Here is a 20,115-nt window from a genome sequence, read left to right as displayed (position 1 = left end):
TTATAAGTTTCCTTTGAATAATAATAATAATAATAGTAATAATGATAAATAATAATAATAATAATAATAATAATAATAAATAATATAATATAATAATAATAATCATATAATAATAAAATATTAATAATAATAATAATAATAATAATAATAGGGTATCTAAAAATATTGCTGAAACCTCGACCAGCTCCTCTGTGAAAGAATCCAAATTGAATAAATTGTTAAAGTTGACACCCCACTAATATAGGTAGATAGGCGCCCCAGTAGCAGCTATTTTAAATATGGATATCATGGTCTAGGTTATTCAGCCACTAACCTTGGTTTGTTCTGTGAGGGTTTCATCTGTAACATATATTTATTTAAGTCTGTCTCTTACACTGTAGCTCAAAGAGTAATGCCAAAATATTAAGTCTGTCTCTTACACTGTAGCTCAAAGAGTAATGCCAAAATATTAGTCTCGGGTCTTTACACTGTTTAGGCCAAAAAGGAATGTAAATGCCCCCAAAAATATTTAAGTCTGTCTCTTACACTGTAGCTCAAAGAGTAATGCCATAATATTAAGTCTGTCTCTTACACTGTAGCTCAAAGAGTAATGCCAAAATATTAAGTCTGTCTCTTACACTGTAGCTCAAGAGTAATGCCAAAATATTAAGTCTGTCTCTTACACTGTAGCTCAAGAGTAATGTCAAAATATTAAGTCTGTCTCTTACACTGTAGCTCAAGAGTAATGCCAAAATATTAAGTTGTCTGTACTTTACTGTAGCTACAAGAGTATGCCATATATAAGTCTCGTTCTCTTACACTGTAGCTCAAAGAGTAATGCCAAAATATTAAGTCTGTCTCTTACACTGTAGCTCAAGAGTAATGCCATAATTTTATTAAGTCGTCTTAAGTCTGTTACACTGAGTCGAAAGGTAATGAACCAAAATATTAGTCTGTTCTCTCAATCTTAAAGCTTCAGTAATGTCAAAATATTAAGTCGTCCTACTGTAGCTCAAAGAGTTAATGCAAATTAATTAAGTGTCTCCATGTTATCTCAAGAGTAATGCCAATTATAGTACTGCCAAGTGTACAAATTCTACAAAACCTGGAACCACAGTTTCAATCTCTTGGCGAAGTCCTTACACAGAGTAACAGTAAAGAAAAAAAGGGTAAGTGGATGGATGACGGACATTCAGACAGACAGACAGCTGGTACCGAGAAGGATGAACAGATGAATGACAAACATTAATCGTGACAGGCGCCTCAGTGGCGTGATCGGTATGGTCTGGGCCTGCCACCTCGGTGGACGCGAGTTCGATTCTTGGCCATTCCATTGAGGGGTCGGAGATGTGTATTTCTGGTGATAGAAGTTCACTCTCGACGTGGTTCGGAAGTCACGTAAAGCCGTTGGTCCCGTTGCTGAATAACTACTGGTTCCATTCAACATAAAAACACCATAAAAAAAATGAAGGGCAAAATCACTAGCCCTCCTAACTTAGTCTGTGATGGAATGACGTCTTTTATTCACAGCATAAAAAATTTAGTACCGGTCGAAACTACGTATGTTATTCATTCTTGTCTCAGTATTAATAATGAAAAAAAGATCAGGTGTCCTTCAATATCAAATGTTAAGACGGAGCCGTATTGATTAACGTACACAATTCATACCAATGACGATTCTCTGCATGTCGTAGTGGGAAACCCATCCGTATTGCAAGTTTCATGCCTATACGATTTAACTCATGCGGCGCACTGTAGGCATTACTTAAGGTTCTTTGCAGCAACCCTCTCGTTTCTTTTACTGCCTCTCCTTTCATATTCTCTTTCTTCCAGCTTACTTTCACCCTCTCCTAACAACTGATCCATCAGTGCAACTGCGATGTTTTCCTCCTGTTACACCTTTCAAACCTTTTACTGTCAATTTCCGTTTTAGCGCTGAATGGCCCCATAGGTCCTATTGCTTGGGCTTTGTCCTTAATTCTATGTTATTATACAATGCAATTAGCATGCAATGATTAAAAAAACTTTCAGGATTTACGTGAAAAACGTTTGATGTCCAAAGATAGACAGGAGCCCCAACTGTCATCGTATAAATGACATGATCGATAAAGTGCTGCTCTTTTTATCCTGCCAACTTAAACAAAAAATGCAAAGCACTGAAGAGCGCTACAGTGGCGTGACCGGTATGGCCTTGGCCTGCCACCTCGGTGACAGCGAGTTCGATTCTCGGGCATTCCACTGAGGTGTAAGAGATGTGCGTTTCTGGTGATCGAAGTTCACTCTCGACGTGGTTCGGAAGTCACGTCAAGCCGTTGGTCCCGTTGCTGAATAACCACTGGTTCCACGCAACGTAAAAACACCTTACAAATAAACAAATAAACAAACAAAGCACTGAAGCTGAGACTCACATTTCCCGTAGTCCATGTCCATGTGCATGTCTATCTTCCTACACAGGGTGTACTTCTCCCCGTCGGGTTCATTGTTGCAGTCCTTCAGGTAGTTCTTGGCATTCGGCGAGGTGAGGTCCTTGCAGTCTTTGTCTAGGTGGCTGTTGCAAACGTAGCACTGCAGTGCGTAACCTGCAATACAAAGAATGACAGTTACTGACGGTATATATGGGCCCGGGGGGGGGGGGGCGGTTTGTAATATCGTAAAACCGCGTATCAATTGATATAATCATTCATGGACGCCAGGTACTAATTAACTCTTATTAGAAGTGGATCCTATGTATTAAACAAATTCACTTGCCTGTTCGTAAAACAGAGTAGCAATAGCTACAATCGTGGACGTCATGTAGTGCATAACTCTTAATGGAAGCAGATCCTTTATATGTATTCAAAAAAATTCACGAAACATTCACTACATACATTAAGATATTTGAATCCCTTACAACTACGTATAAACATGTAAATAAAAGAGCAGTAACTTTCTTGTCGAGGTGGAATAATATCAAAGGTAGCATATTAGATCATGACCAACCTACCTTGTTCTAAACATGTCAAAGCAAAATAATAATGACTTCTTACTTTTGTGAGAGCTGAGGTCAACGAAAACAAATGAGGAAAACTAAAGCAATTTTAACCCTCTGCAGTAAAAAGAAAAAAAAGGAGTGCCTGTAGGCGTGTCAAGGTCTGCCATTACTGGCGAATCAATGACATTGGATTACCATTGACTGAACCATTCAATGGTAATTGACTGGTTTGAAGTTTTTGCGGTGTTTTGGTTTGCAAGCCTCTTGATATTTATAGGTCACGTTGTCTAATTTTAGAAATATGGACTGTCCAATATGTATATGACCTTATAATCGATGACCTATTTCCCTAGCTTTAGGAAAAAATGTTTTTAAATGATTATCTTACTAGAAATGAAAATTAAATAATAAACAGTTCACAATTATCTCGTGACTTCAACAGGGAAAGACGACATGCAACTGACTTTAGACGGAGGTACGACGTAATCTGTAACAACACACACACACACACTTCCTTTATCTACCTCAGCCAGGAGTTGTCAAGAGGTCAAGCTCTATGTCTCTTAAGTGTGAGCGTGAGTAACTGGGCTAAATCTACCTTTACTATACCTCCGTACATATTTTCTTTCTTCCATCTCCCTTTTTACTATCTTCTAACAATTGCTTCAACATTATTCTCAGCGCTGAATGACCTCCTATCTAGTCACTTTTTATTGGAATGTCAGAATTTGTCTGCACATCTGTTTACACACTTGCTTCTCCTCCCTTTTTGTCAGCTTCTAATTGGACGCTGTCAATGTAGTATCTTTCATTTGAATGAAAAAAAGGCTTCTGCTTCTACATTCCTTCTCCTGCTTTCTCTCTCTCCTTCTCTTGTCTCTCCTACATCCTCTTAGCGCAAAGTAGCTTAAGATCTTAAAAGAGATTCCCTCGAGAATTTTCAGATGGGATCGTTGCGCGTCCAGACAAAGAGAAAACGAAGAAGAAGAAGAAGAAAAAGAAGAAAGCAGACAACAGATTCATGACAACAGCGCCATTCAGCCAAATCTCTTTTGTCTTGACCTCGTTTCTCTCTCTCTCTCTCTCTCTCTCTCTCAGGAGGTCCTCTGACCCGTTACCGACGTGCTGAGGTTTCTGGACAAAGTCCGTGGGATTCTGTTATTGCAGTCTGCCCTTCTTCCTTATTCTATGACAAAACGTCTTTTGGGGGTAATTGATTGGACGTTGAGAGTACTCATAACTTATCAGTTTTTTTTTTATCATTATACACCTGTTGGTTTATCCGAGGAATCGCTAGTCCTTGCGATACACACGACGTTCTTAAAGCGACTTTTATAGTTTCTATTATACTGAACACACAAGAACGTTTTTATTTTAATTAAATTTTCCGCTATCTGTCACTCAACGTATTCGAGACTATTTTCCAGTAATTATGTATATTCAATCATCCTCACCTGATCTAACAGACTATTTATCAGTACTTTCGAACGTATGCTCATCAAAAGTAAGATTGTAATCATAGCCAGATAATTTCCTCTCCAGGAAGGGGTCACTCAGTCTCCAAGTAATGTAAATTTGATATTAATTTAATATTACGGTGATTCTTTTCGTTTTCGTTCGTTTAAACTTATTTTTCAGGCATTATCGTATTTTTAACGCTGCTACCCGACGTAATGTTCCCGGCAATGATTTTGGTTGGTTCCTGTTTTATGCCCGAATATATGTTACGTGAGTCAATAAAACTGGTCTCGAATCTGTATATATTTAATGGTTTGTATATCTGAGTGGTTATCAATATTGTCAATGTATTGTTGTATTTTGTTTCGTATCTTCCTCCTTTTCATAATTAAAATAACCAAAGCTGTATTCCACGAAGTCTTTTCATCTTGAGTTCTCTAACTCACTTTGGTACAAAAACACCCTTTCGTGATACTCGTCCCATGAAAAAGAACGCAGTTCAGCGCTTTGAAGTAACGTCGATAACAAGATTTCAAAAAGAGCAAAAAAAAAAAAAAAAAAAAAAAAAGCAGAGTTAAAAAAAAAAAAAAAAAATGAAAAGAGAAACCAGTTCAAAAGGACCAAGGAGAACTTCCAGTCACAATATAGTCCAAGGGTGTATAGGCCTATTTCCAATTACAATGTGCAAAGGGTAACTGGAGCGTCTCATGTCCTAGTCGAGGACAACACAATTTTGAGAGCAGTTTCGATGCAAACAATACAAAAATATATATATTTTTAAAGTAACAGCACACTTCAAAGGATCAATGGTGCAGCTGCAGTGAGAGAAGTTTTAAGGAATATTGCCATTCACGGCAACATCTGAAAATTTCTAGAATGAATAACTCTGTTCGCTTTTTGAAGTTCTCACACATACGGCCATTGTCCTGTGGAAAGTTTCCTTTCCAAATTAAAGTTCTGCGCATGTTCCATATCAGTGTCTGCGCATTCTGGCTAAGAGACTAACGGACAAGAGAGAAATCTGTTTACCAGACTTCTGACGATTCTTAGTAGTACCCAAATGACGAGGTTACCAGCGTTCGATGTGGTTCCTGGTAAAGTCAGCCTGCCTGTCTGGTAAACTTTTTTTCCACGAGAATATTATATGAAGGCGCTTCCATCAACAGCAGCAGCTGTATTCCCATTCCCGGTAACAATGAATCACTTCCAGTAGGAATTGTTAACTGGACGGACAGCAGCCTTTCAACAAATAGAAGAATTCCAATATTTCTAGTCACGTGACTGATCACAGCTTCGTACCTGCGTCCAGAGAGCTGTGTTGGAGAACATTCAGCCGAACATCCCTTGTTCTGTGAAAGCTGTCAAGAACATTTTAAGCCTACGAACAGCAATGCATCTTCAGTAAACGGGTTTTGGGTTAAATGAGGTAAAATCAGTGCGTTTCAAGTAATGTTAAGTTTCAGAGAATCTGCACAATTCGACGTTTGTCTACACAAGAGGACGGTTTCAGGAATGTATAGGACGATTCTTTTCCTGAGAAATAACAGGACCATTTGACATTCATGAATTCCTCCGACGCCACCCTGGGGAAAAGCAGAAATTCACGACGACGTTCGTTGTCCTTCCCAGCAACCTAAAAAGAAGAAGGAATTCTGGAATGTTTCCAGACCCTTTCTTGCTCTAGGCCTTCCCTCTTCAACATTTCCAGCAAATTTACCTTTTCACGGCGCATTATTGCGTCACTGTTTATCACAAATGGAACGGTGGGATGCTTTTAGAACCACCGTTGTTGAGAGGTTTTCCTGGTAAAGGACTTCCAAAAATAGTATACTATCTAGGTATTCTCAGGGAGCTTCGCCTTCTTTCTAGGAATATGACGTCCTGGAACTAACATTAATCTCTTTCCGAACTCACAATCCTTCAGGAATTCCCACAGCGGCGAAGTGCTCAGAGAAGGTCACATGACCTTTCTGGAACCTGTTTCTGGAATCTGAAAGCGATCACGTAACAGCAGCCTTATTGAATGAAAAATTAGCCCATTGTTGGCAATGTTCAAAGCCAGTTAAAGTGAACAATGGGTTGTCGAAATCATTTAATCTAGTCCGCTCTATGGAAAGTTATCGAGTTCTCAATTATTATATAGTACCGCACTGTTGAAGGACGTTTCAAAGTTTACAAGTTTCAAGTACTTAAACGAAGTGGTTTGTCAACACGACAAATAAAAAGCCGACCACTTGTAAATCGTAGCTGGGGTGAAGGAGATGTGGCAGCCTATATATACATGATGCAGGTCTGCATCCGAGGTTACTACGTACAAATGAAGTAACATTTGAAATCCCAATTCCAAGTTGTAACTTAGAGAGAGAGAGAGAGAGAGAGAGAGAGAGAGAGAGAGAGAGAGAGAGAGAGAGAGAGAGAGAGAGAATCATCTGTAGGGTTTGGCCTTGGGGAATATTACCTTTTCCAGGCCTTCTGTTCTTATGAAGTGAAAGTATACATTTTAATGGAGTACTGATCGCCCTCGGTATTACTACGTATAACCAGGTACATGAGTTACTGGTCATGAGATAAGATGTACAATGATATATTCTTAATAATGGAAAGGGTCCCATACCGCTCCGAGCCACTGAACGCGGGTGTCCTGCTCGAGTACCGCCAGCCAACTTGAAAGTACAATAGCATTGAAAAAGTATGACTTGCAGAACCCTATTTGACAGCTAGCGGTGCGCGTTCCCAGTTGATGCGGGCTGCTAAGTGTAACCTGACCAAGAAAAGCGTATTTTAAATATCACGCTCATTAAGCAGCTAATTATAAGTTGTGCGTCCAAAATTCCTGCCTTTGACATCCAAACATCAAAAAGACCCTCGAATTCGAGCTGAATACTTCTCCCAAGGGAAGAGAGGAATCCCAGTTTTAAGAGAAAAGAATGAAAAAAGAAGAAAAAAAGGGAAACTCGCCGAAGCGCGTGATTCAGTTTCACTCAAGGGATTTTTCTAGCAATTAACGCTCGTAATGGCGGCGTTAGCTTGGGCTCACTGCCAGAGTTTTACGAGTCACTGGGTTGTGCAAACAGACATAGCTGGCAATTACTGCGACTCACACGTGACGTCACGAGTACAGATATAGTAGATTGATGAGAGAAAACGCGACGTTTTATAGATTTCGTGGACACCAGGCATGTGGAAAATGAACTGGGTGTTTGTGATTAGTAAAGACGAAATTAAAGTCTTGAAAGATATGAAGAACTGAGCATCATAAACAAGGATCATGCTCTTTAATCACCGTTTGAATATTAAGTATTTATAAACAAACTAGCTACGTGAGCCTCATTATATTAATTATGTATGCTGTGGTGAACAAACAGAAAATATTTGAACGGATATCATAATTAATGTTTTAGAAATGTGAAGGATACTAAATATATATGAAACAATATTCCAGAAATATACAAAGTAATTACTCGCGTAAATGTTATGACATCCTGCCATCTTACAAGCCCAATAAATGCAAATGCTCATTAACATTCATTGAATAAACTATCACAGATAATTTGATGTTCATAACTGGCGTTACAACGACAAAGGTCAACGACAGCTTCATCGACATAAGGGGTCTAAATGACTTCAATATGGCTCATCTCTCGACTGCTGTCCATTTTTGGATGTTTTCATTTTTGGTGAATGAATTTCATTGATTTCCATTTGCATTCTAACTTCTTTACCTGTTTTCTTATTATTAAATCGAGATTAAATTCTGAAGAGCCTCTTTCACTACGAGTTAATGAACTTTTCTTGGATTTTTCCACAGAAGACTTGTTTTTCTTTTTTTTCTTTTTTTTTTTAATTAAGAGCAGAGGTTGATGGGAAGTGGTAACATGATCCCATCTTCTAGCCCAGGCCCGATGAAAACAAAAAGAAAAAGGATGGGGGATAGGAGGGATACCTGCCTCTTAAATGAAGGAAGATTATACGGCTCATGCTACTAAAAAAAAGCCAATAGTAAAAAAATAATAAAAATAAAAATACAAAATGGAGTGCAAATATATTCAGAAGCAGCTATAATTTTGGAGCGCCATGCTTCCTTCTCAGTGTGGGTTATTTAATATCTCCTCACTGAAGAAAGAATGCCCTTCTGAATATATATGTTCTTCTGTTTGTGTTTTTTCTAAGAAAAAATTTTTCTCTGAAAGGTCGACACTGTGCCGATATGAAATAATAAAAATTACTCTATCAAACAGCAAGCAAAAGTACTTCCGGACTGAAGCAACGAAACCAACAGCGCTCCAGCACCCAGAAGAATGGAGGTGTATATACAAATCATGTCGAGAAAACCTCTAAAAGACAAGAGAAAGAACCACCCCAACTACACAGGTGGGTTATCCTCGAAGGTTTAGTGCCAGTAAATGCGGCATTATTTGGAGAGGGGGTCTCTGGGCCAGGGACATAAAGCCTCACGTGTTCTTTCCTCCTGAGCCTCCGAGAAGCGGACAGCGTTGTAAATTATTTCCTCCGCCGCTCGTTGTACGAGATTTCGGGATGTTGTGGAGTATAATACACTGGGGATTCTTATTCCTAATTTCAAACGGGAAAGAGAGACAATATGATATGTCTCAGGTAAGTGTCACAAGGAAGTGGAAAATTCCTTCCCAATTTGCATAATTCATGGACGGTAAGTTTTTATAGAGGTTGATCCGAAAAACCGACTTACAAGCACACACACACACACAGAGAGAGAGAGAGAGAGAGAGAGAGAGAGAGAGAGAAACGTAACCCAAACCACTCCTCTATTCATATTATCCACATTTCGTGCTGATCAATAGACGAAGACTGAACACATGTTTAGACTGTAATTTATGTGTCGGCCACACTAGTAATGTCCTGATTCTCTCTCTCTCTCTCTCTCTCTCTCTCTCTCCCATGATTTTGCTTTGTAAACAATAAATTCATCCGTAAGGGATATGAACCTTCCCCTCTCAATCCGCATTCGGCCTTATAAAAAGGTTTACATGACCCCAACCTAACGTAATGATTTCTAAAGAGAAAAGCTAAGCGCTTGAAGTCGCTCCCCCCCCCCCCCCCCCCCCCCCACCCCGCCAGGTATACGGTAACAGGGACTGTTGTTCTGTTGCAGAGCAATTCAGAGCAAATATCTGACAAGTTATCCGTTCGAGCCCAAGTGCCACTATAAAACCAGATAGGAGAAAGACAGAATGAAAGAACGGGATGGTCTGAGAAAGAGAAAAACGCGGAATCCCGGTGAAAATAATATCCTCGCCTCTTGCAAACGGGAGGATTATGATAACCAAAGCCAACAGACGAAGGTATAGACACGTCCAAGGTTTGTTGATAAAAGGTTTAGAGAAGCTGTCCTTTGGCAAAGCTATCGGAGCGAAGGCGAGAGATGTGGTGGACTCTGTGGGCGTTAGGAAGCTGCAGCCTGAGGCTGTTGGGGAAGACTCTTCCCTTTAGGTCACTAGAACAGTGGCGGAAATCGACCTTCAATAAAATTTTCAAGAATACGGCTCGGCGAAAAGTAGAGAATCAATGAAAGCAAGGTGCCAAAAGTAGCGTTATTTCGTGGCATAGAGAGAGAGAGATAAAGGAGCTCGTATAAAAGTAGTGGACGTTTGGGGAATCAAGTACGAGAATTACATAAGACATGGAAATGATGGCCTATCAAAATACGATCAAGAGAACTCGACAGTGAAGATACGATCAATTCAAATATATACAAATTCTACCTTCGAATAAATCGTACGGCATCAGATATACCAGTCATCAGTCGATTTGGGAATCGCACCAAATCATTCACAAGCAAACCCATAGCAAAAAAAAAAAAAAAAAAAAATAAAATAAAAAATAAATAATAAAATAAATAAATAAATAAATTCTAAAAAAAATGGGGATGGGGAGGGGGGGGGGAGAAAGAACATCTTCCATCTTTTTCGTCGTAACGTCTAAAAAGGTATGGTACTTTCGACGAGGATTCATAGCAAATCTGACACTTATTAGGGAATGATAATGAACTGAACGGTTGATAATTTACGTCAAAATGTTTAGATGAAATTGCACTAAAAAAATATTCTTTCAAAAACTGCTCTATTGCACAAAACCCATTACACTGATCTACAATTAAAGGACAATTTTACTGCCCTAACACGTATTCCCAAATCATTTAAGCTCCACGAAGTCTTAAAACAAAAACGGTGCCGCTATTCATTTAACTAATGACACGAAATTGTAATGAAGAAATGATTCAATATAAAAAGCGGATACTGTCCATTTAAGCAATTGCTTTCAAGTGCAATCAAAGGGTAAAGCACCATAAAATACTGCTGGAGTTTATGTAACCAACTGGCTTGAACTGTAATGACTCTGTTGCTTCGAAATCGCGTTTCTTTGTTTTTTTTTCTCAACTGGCTAAATTGAAGTGAAACCCTGGATGAGAATCCTTGTTTAAAAACACCATTCCATTCTCTCTCGTTTCCCCACTTTCCTCTCTTTTTTCTTTATCTTCAATTCTTTCCACTCACGTTATCGCTACCAATGGACATCCATTGATTTCCTATTTTCCATCAACGGAATCAGGGACTTTAATTTCCGACGGTGTCGAGTTTCCCCTGAAGTTTTCATCTTTAAGATGAGATGTACACACACACACACACACACACAGAGAGAGAGAGAGAGAGAGAGAGAGAGAGAGAGAGAGAGAGAATCCCCTGGCTTTATGTCATTACGTGGATATAGTATACCACTGGTCTTTTGATCAGCGAAGTCGAACATCTACAGATGCTGGTCACTGGCCAGTCCTGGTTGGGAGAGAGAGTGATGGACGTTGATCCCACACCACAGGCGCAGTCAAACAAGTCATGTCCTGAATATCATCTGAAGGAGGACCTGCAAGGAACTTGGCAACATCTTCCTAAAGCATTGACTGATAAAAGATAAAAGGGAATGGGAGTGTGTTCTAGAACCATCTTATAGAAGAAAAGAACAATTTTACTGTTATGTATATATTGAATATACAGGGTGTCCATAAAGTCCCAGTACCAAGTACCATTCTGGTCAATAAATACTTGTAAAGGTAGTGGGGACTTTATAGACACCCTGTATATATATATAATATATATATATATATATATATATATATATATATATATATATATATATATACATACATACATACACACACACACATATATAGCTAGCTGGCTCCGTCCTTGCCCGAGACTCGACCCCAGATTGTTTAAACAATAAGAAAAACATCCTAAAGCAAACGACAAAGTTTAGCCTGATATTCCCAAAAATGAAAACCCCTTATCCTTGAAAATATAAACAAGACAAAATTGCACCAAAACAAAGCCTTAAAAATAGGTATCTGTATTAGAATACGGTATTATATTTTGATCATTATATTACGCACCTGAAACTAAAGGCACGACTTTTTTGTCCTGGTATACGGACAAGGACCAAAGCAGCAGGAAGTTTTCAAGATCAAACTAAATACAAAGTAACAAACAAATTAATCAATAAGACCGAAATTAGCATAAAACTGTCACGAAGTAATATACATATATCATTACACAGATGGGCCTCACATGCTTTCGGTAAAAGCACCAACATAAATGTTACCAAACTCATGAGGATAAAATATAGCAAACACTCGACTACTGAGCGTACCTGAAAACACAGTTTGGTAAAAAATGGGACAGCTTGTTCCAGAAGTGCTGAACCTTCTTGAATACGAAATGATTCTTGCTGGATCAAGTGTTTATCGAACTGTCCAAATATAATTGAAGCGCCACTACAGATCTCCTTCGAAGAGTACGAGTGGAAAAGCAATTTTAGCTGGATATGCTAAATAAGTCATTTTTAGCAGACTGTGCTAAAGAGGCACTTTTAGCTGACTACGCTAAATGTTTCAAAATATGGGATGTACAAATTCATCTTCGTGTAGAAGTGTACACAAGGATGCATCTGTGAAACTAATACTAAGATTTGGCAATTAGAAAAACATGCAATGCAATATATATATATATATATATATATATATATATATATATATATATACATATATGTATATATATATATACATATATATGTGTGTAAGTATATATATACAATATACATATGTGTATGTATCATTGCATGTTTTTCTAATGGTCATAATATATATATATATATATATATATATATATATATATATATATATATATATATATATATACATCTGTAAATAAATATATACAATGTGTGTGTGCGTGTGTCTAGACCAATTGGTATAAAATCTTAGCAAGAACAAGCATATGAATTCATATCTTCCTGATCATATAAACATATTCAAATATTAAGCCACAAATACCCGAGAATATTGAATTTACATTCCACTGGGAACAATTTGCATCCAAGTGCATATATCCATATCAAGTATTAACTTAAACAACCAACAATTACATTTTACTTTTGTCATGTTTAACCTATTTTTTAACTAAGAAGTAAATTTTGAAGTGCAGTGGAGTTTCTCGAATTCTCCTGGAAAATAACATTATCTATATTACGCATCTCCTGACACAAAGCTACACATTTAATTAACATATATTACTTTATATATTACTTTTCGAGTGAAAATGAAAACGCGGCAAGTGCATTATTTACGAGTTTGGTTAGTTAGTTAAATTGTATGAGCCAATACCGTAGAGTTTATCCACACGCGCCTCCTGTATCTCGAAGACATTTCACGCCATTTCCAAGTTTTTTATTTTTTTTTATTTACGTCCCAAAACCACGGACATATTGGTAACTCAGATTTAACGTTCTCGAAAAATTAAATCTAAATGTATAAACTACAACAAATGGATAAAAAATAACTCGAGAATTACCTGGCCTGTAGAATCAAGAAACAAAATTTAAAAAGCTCCGGGAACTCACTGCAAGTGGCGAACGGAAAAAGCAAATTTGCTGCTCTCGTCTTTTCAAGACTGAAATACAACCAGGTTCCCTAAGCTACATGCGGAACCTTGAAAGTAATCTTTATGTTACGTACATAAGGAATCTTGGAAGTACTCTCTATGTTACGTACATAAGGAATCTTGGAAGTACTCTCTATGTTACGTACACAAGGAATCTTGGAAAGTACTCTTGAAAGTACTCTTTACGTACTTGAGGAATCTTGGAAGTACTTTTATGTTACGTACATAAGGAATCTTGGAGGTGCTGTTTATGTTACGCATTTCGGCTACAATGGGATGCAAGGTGTCTTATAGATAGACTGATCACGTGACACAAAAACTCTAAGTTCAATCGTGCATCGAAAGTTAAGAGCAAAAGAAGAAAAAAAAGAAAAATAGAGAAAAAGGGGAAGAGAGAAAAAGACATTAATTTCCAGACCTGATTTAGATTTATATAACAATCCCATCAACAAAGGAGGTACACAGGGTCCCACCACCAAAGGAGGGAATGAGGCTCCCATTAAGAAAAAAAAAAGGAGAGAGAGAGAGAGAGCTTCACACTAACATAGGAAGCCCAGAGGTTCCCATCAAAAAGAGAGTTACGGAAGTTATACATCAAAAGGAGGTGCTAAGGTCAGTTTCAAAGCTCTGTTGAACTGCTTCCCGCATGCAGAAGTCCAGAAGTGAACACAATTAATTTATTTTCTTTCAAGTTCAGTGTAAATCAAAGAAACACTGTAGCAATACAAAAGCCCAAATGTTCTTAACATTCATGACCTGATAAGACTATGATAAGAGAAAAGGTTGCCAACTCATCTTAATTTAACGTCGGTAACCCGTAGGTGATGTCATTATTAGGCTTATGGGAGCCAAAGACAGAGGTTTGAGTAATGTGGCAATAGAATTACAGTTACAAAGAGAGAGAGAGAGAGAGAGAGAGAGAGAGAGAGAGAGAGAGAGAGAGAGAGAGAGAGCCATTCCATAAGCCTTGCTCGTCTTTAAAGACTTGAGTGTTCTGCAAACTCCACGAACAGAAATGACATGAGAAAGAGTACGATTAGTTGGGGGGGGGGGGGGGGTTTGTATCAGACGAGGTGGGGGACGGGGGTATTCACTTGAATCATCAAACACAAAAACCGATGTGACAAAAAGTGTTCCGTTTAAAACAAACATTAGAATATTTTTTTTGCATCGAAATTCTATCACCCACATTAACACAAATATAATGATAAACAAACAACATACAGACATACGAAAATTAAACGGGCTATAAGAAAAAAGAAAGAGAAGTAGGTCAGGAACGGAAAAAAAAAAATCTAAAACGAAAAGTAGGCTATGGATGTTCCTAGGATGCTCTCAAGCCCGTTATTTGGTGATGGCACCTGCCACCAGGTTTCCTCTCTCTCTCTCTCTCTCTCTCTCTCTCTCTCTCTCTCTCTCTTTACTGCCAGTCTCAATTTACCCGCTCTCTCCGTCTTCTCCCTTCTTACCGCCACCTGGGTCTTTAATTTGCCCCGAAGCAAGCTCGTTCAATTAGCAACAGGCATCAGGCAAGATAGTAAAATTCTCCCTCCATTGATAATTTCCAGTTTAATTTCCCTCTTGCGACCGCCGTGACTTCCATGCCACGTCCCTGGAAATATCCTAGGGCGTCCAGGCAGGTCTGGTGATTGGGAAAAGGAGGAAGAAGAAGAGGAGGAGGAGGAGGAGGAGGAGGAGGAGGAGCACCAAAGGGCGAAATTATCGAAGGCTGAGGAAGCCGACGTGTCAAGTCAGCAGCGCCCTGTCCCTTGGTACGTTTTCGTCCCAGAGTGAGGTAGATTCTATTTCATCCAGGAGGCTTTTTTTGTTTTTTTCTTTTTTCCCAGGGAGAGAATTGGTTTATGGATATCTTCATATGCTGTCACTACGGTTATAGCTCATGCTTATTGTTTTTTTTTATATATTTCCTTTTTTTTCTGCTCTCTACGCCGGCATAAATTCAGTCTCTATATCTATTGTTATATTTTATCGAGAGAATGGTGACTGTTATTCACACGAATACTAAATAGTACTATTACGTTATTCATGGAAGTCCTCTTATCTATACTTTTTATTAGTCGCTGATAATTACAGAAATTACTACTACTGTTACTAGTACTAGCACTACCACCACTGCTATCGCTGTTAGCAAAGGTCCGTTTATCTATAATCTTATCAGCTGACGGAACAGTCAAGTTGAGAGAGAGAGAGAAAGAGGAAGAAGAAGGAGAGAGAGAGAGAGAGAGAGAGAGAGAGAGAGAGAGAGAGAGAGAGAGAGACGAATATGTAGTAAACCAGTGAACACAGTTATATAACGGGTATGTCTAACGACAAAAACAAATTCTTTCTGCATTTAATATTAAAGAGGCGCTATACTTTGTAGGGAATGTCGCAATAGCCTATGTATAATGTGGGTAGCAATATTTGTTTAAGGAAGATTTGGTTAGAAAAATGTTCTCATAAACACAGATATGAATTGCTCAGGATGAATCAGTATAGCAAGAATACCATTATATATATATATATATATATATATATATATATATATATTATATATATATATACCTATATATATATATATATATATATATATATTCCGGCTGTGTAGCTATAGAAGGCAAACAGCCTTTAGTAGGTCGCTATGGAAAAAGATTTTATAGGAGAGGAAACTAATACTAAACTTGATGGTCTTCCCGAAAACATTTTCCAGCTGCAAAAAAAAAAAAATAAATAAATAAATAAAAAAAATAAAAAATAAAAAAAACGTCTGCCTTGAATACAAAGTTACAACTGTGAGCTGTGTAAATAGACGAAGTTTTCTTGCCTTTATTCATTACTGAAACTGACAAAAGTTCACTAGTTTTAATAAATTTGCACAAAATTCCTCGCCGTTGACTTACGTAGAATTAACTACAAGAGTTGCTCGTTCCACGGTTTCAAACCGTGATTAATCTCTACAGGTGCCATGTTTGGTAAATTATCATTGGCTATTGCATGAAGTGCTATTTTTCTTTTAAACAATCTACAAAAATACACGCCACTTCCAGGCAAAAGCTTATCAGGCTTCAAATTCGCAGACCGACATACACATTTAATGTGTGAGCAACAGGATCGCTATATACGAACTCGCTTACAAACTGTCGGTCCGCAGTCCTTAATTAAATGAATATTCATCCCAATAAATGAGAGAGAGAGAGAGAGAGAGAGAGAGAGAGAGAGAGAGAGAGAGAGAGAGAGAGAGAGGAAAAAAAAAAAACACGGTTGCGTCTATTACCGAATGGAAACAGAATCTATTTACGAATGCCTGAAAGAGGTTCCCGAGCTGGGGGGAGAGAGAGAGAGAGAGAGAGAGAGAGAGAGGAGGATGAGGAGAAGAGAGAGAGAGAGTTGTTGGGCATGAGGACATTTAGCCTTTTTTTATCTGGAATTTACACCTGACACACTCTCTCTCTCTCTCTCCCAATTAGCGAACAGCGTTACGGATTAAAGTCTTCCTAGCGTGAGATTTAGCCACTAAGCTTAATAAGTATTTAATGGCCGTTATCTCATGTGCTAAAAAGCGACGTGCTTGCGTGCGCGCGCGTCTCAGTGCCGATTACAGCTACGCGTTTCATGATACTGGAAATTACGTAACGGGTGAAAAGACTGGAAGGATGATACCTGGCGACTGGAAATTTCAGCGAGTTATGAAATGTGAAAAAAGGAAGATATTGAAATGATTTACGTCTGACCTGTTTTTACACATGTGGTCACTTAAACCGAACGTACCCTCTCTCTCTCTCTCTCTCTCTCTCTCTCTCTCTCTCTCTCTCTCTCTCTCTCTCTCTCTCTTTCCTGATCTGAAAACTTCTCCTTCATCCCGAGGCATAACAATTTTATTAGAACTTCTAGCAATACATACTAGATAAAAGAATGGAATTATTTTTTTTTTCTTCACAACGAACGCCCGTAAACTGGAATGGCTGGAATTGGCCAGATATCCAACGCCAGCCATGCCCCCAAATATGAGGGTAAGATAATATTATATATATATTATATATATATATATATATATATATAATATATATAGATATATATATATATATAATATATAATTTTTCACTTTGCCTTTATCATGCTACGACTTTCATACTTCAAGTGTGTTGGCAAGCATGGTCATTTGCAAGGTTCATCAGCAGATATGTTCGTACGATTAAAAAAAACTGTATAACATAGAGATGATTATAAAAATTGATACAATACATACATACACATAATACATATGTATACGTAGATATATTATTAATATAACAAATGCGAATAGTTGTCTCTTCTCGTACAATGTCATCTCGAACGACGAAAGGAACAGAAAGGGGAACCTTTATCTGGTTACAAAACGCCAGGGCGCCGAAGAGCCGCTGATGATGTCTTGATAAGAGACCTGGCGATAACGATTCTTACGCAACTGACAACGCTATCGGAGAAACATTCTTCTAGACCCCCCCACCAGGGTTCTCCCATTTCTTTCACGCGAAAGCCGACGGGATGGGCAACTTCGTGCCTTGGCGGCGTAGGTAGTTTTTTTTTTTTTTTTTTTTTTTTTTTTTTTTTTTTTTTTAAAGAAATATAAGTCGACATGATGGGTCAAACCATGTCTAAGGTATTAATGATAATATAATTAAGGTGCTATTTTTTTTAGGAAGGAGAGGTCGTAGGTCATTCAGTAATAACATAATCGATTATAGTTGTAATAAAATTAAGCTGTTTCATCTTACGCAAATAATAAGTCAGAATCTCTAAAAGGAGAACTTTTACTTATTAATCAGCCATTCAGAGAAAATGTAGAAAGTTAACTTCATCATTTGTAAAATTTTGGATGTCTATTCGTCTTTTAGACCTCTACACACACACACACACACACACACACACACACACACACACACACACACACACACACACATACACAAGCACACACACACACGTTCTTTCCTACGTGTTCTAAGAAGCCTAAAATCGATTTGCAAAATCTGACAGTGATTCGACGGTCAATTTTACCCGAGTTAGGGAGAATAAAACTTGTCATCGGTCAACAACATGAATTACATAAAAATTTCACAGACCAAACCACCGAATAAAACACAAAAGGATTTCCAAATAACAGCGCCCAGCTGACCTAATCCCTGCCCTTAATAAATGCCAACGAATCTGATAACGCAATATAACGAATACCAAACTTCCATGCAATGGCTGTCAAGTAATGCAGAACAATGAAGAAAATAAAAACAGACTCAGGATTCAAGTGTCGAGTTCATATTTGTCCAACAATCGTCGTCCCTTTTCGTGTGGGAGGTGGCCAGGAGTATCGTTCTAATCGAGGCAAAATGTGAGAGAGAGAGAGAGAGAGAGAGAGAGAGAGAGAGAGAGAGAGAGAGAGAGAGAGGATCGATGGTGAAAGCATACTTCGCAAAGATATATCCACAGCCCCTCCATTTCCATGAGCACACATCTCACAATAACTGTAATTTATGAGACTTCACCGCCGGTGGACTGGAAGGACAGAAAACACAAAAAACAGCTCCAGAGGAACAAAGAAAAGATAAAACGAGGAGGAATGAAGAACCGAATGGGGTGTAGGAAGAAAGTTCAATAGAATAAATTTCTGGGTATACGGTACTTCCCTTGTGCTACTGGTACACGGTGGAAATTCTGCGAATGATGATTTATTTTTGGTGAATTGACTGATGGTGTAGGTTAACCAGCGTCGCAAAGAGGGAGTGATGAAATCTGGTTACGGTTAACATATATGAAAAATTGATGGCTGGGATGACAATAGAGTTGGACAATATAGGATAGCATATTTACAATTTACACAAACCAAACGTTACGTATCATTTTAATTCTCTCCCTGTGAAGATTATCTTTCTCAGTAAAAGTTACTATTTCTGTAATACAAATTCTCTCTCTCTCTCTCTCTCTCTCTCTCTCTCTCTCTCTCTCTCTCTCTCTCTGATGCGCTTTCTTTTCATAAATAGACATTTTATCCTGTGGACGTTTTTAGCAGTTTTAATAATAATAATAATAATAATAATAATAATAATAATAATAATAATAATAATAACAATGAATGAATGAATGAATGAATGAAAGGGCATTTAGCTAAGGGCCGAAGGGACGCTGCAAAGAACCATAATTAATGCCTACAGCGCATCGCGTGAGGTGCACTGACGGCTCTACCCCCATACGGAGTAACTTACCTACAGTTACAATACCAATACCATGTAAACAATACGACTCAGTAAAACCTTACAAATGATCCACGATAAATAATTAATTACAGCTGTAGTATCAAGTAAAAAAGATAATTCATTACTTGGTAACTGACGCATATATCTGTTCTGTCCCTCTGTCTATAAATTATAAAAAACCCTGCCTATAAACTAGAAAAAATCTTCTGTTAATAAACTATAAAAAACCCTCTGTCTATAAACTATAAAAAACCTCTGTCTCTAAACTATAAAAAACCTTCTGTCTATACACTATAAAAAACCCTCTGTCTATAAACTATAAAAAACTGTCTATAAATTATAAAAAACCCTCTGTCTATAAACTATAAAAAACCTTCTGTCTATAAACTATAAAAAACCCTCTGTCTATAAACTATAAAATCATAGATATTGACATCACTATGTCATTTGTCAGTCGTAAAACAATTATCCATTACGCGGCCTGACATCGCATTAATTAAAACTTGAATTTTTT

General features: G+C 37.8%; 1 protein-coding gene across 1 annotated transcript in view; it reads right to left on the bottom strand.

Moving 5' to 3' along the window:
- LOC135204003 (uncharacterized) overlaps window positions 1-20,115 on the bottom strand; it is a 32,974-nt gene that overhangs the window by 5,429 nt on the left and 7,430 nt on the right. Inside the window, exon 2 of the mRNA XM_064233926.1 lies at window positions 2,388-2,582. Coding sequence (XP_064089996.1) covers window positions 2,388-2,582 — 195 coding nt within the window. The remainder of the gene's footprint in view (window positions 1-2,387; window positions 2,583-20,115) is intronic.

The sequence above is a fragment of the Macrobrachium nipponense genome, chromosome 44 (genome assembly GCF_015104395.2).
Source record: "Macrobrachium nipponense isolate FS-2020 chromosome 44, ASM1510439v2, whole genome shotgun sequence".
Classification (NCBI taxonomy): domain Eukaryota; kingdom Metazoa; phylum Arthropoda; class Malacostraca; order Decapoda; family Palaemonidae; genus Macrobrachium; species Macrobrachium nipponense.
This window is presented reverse-complemented; position numbering and strand designations above follow the sequence as displayed.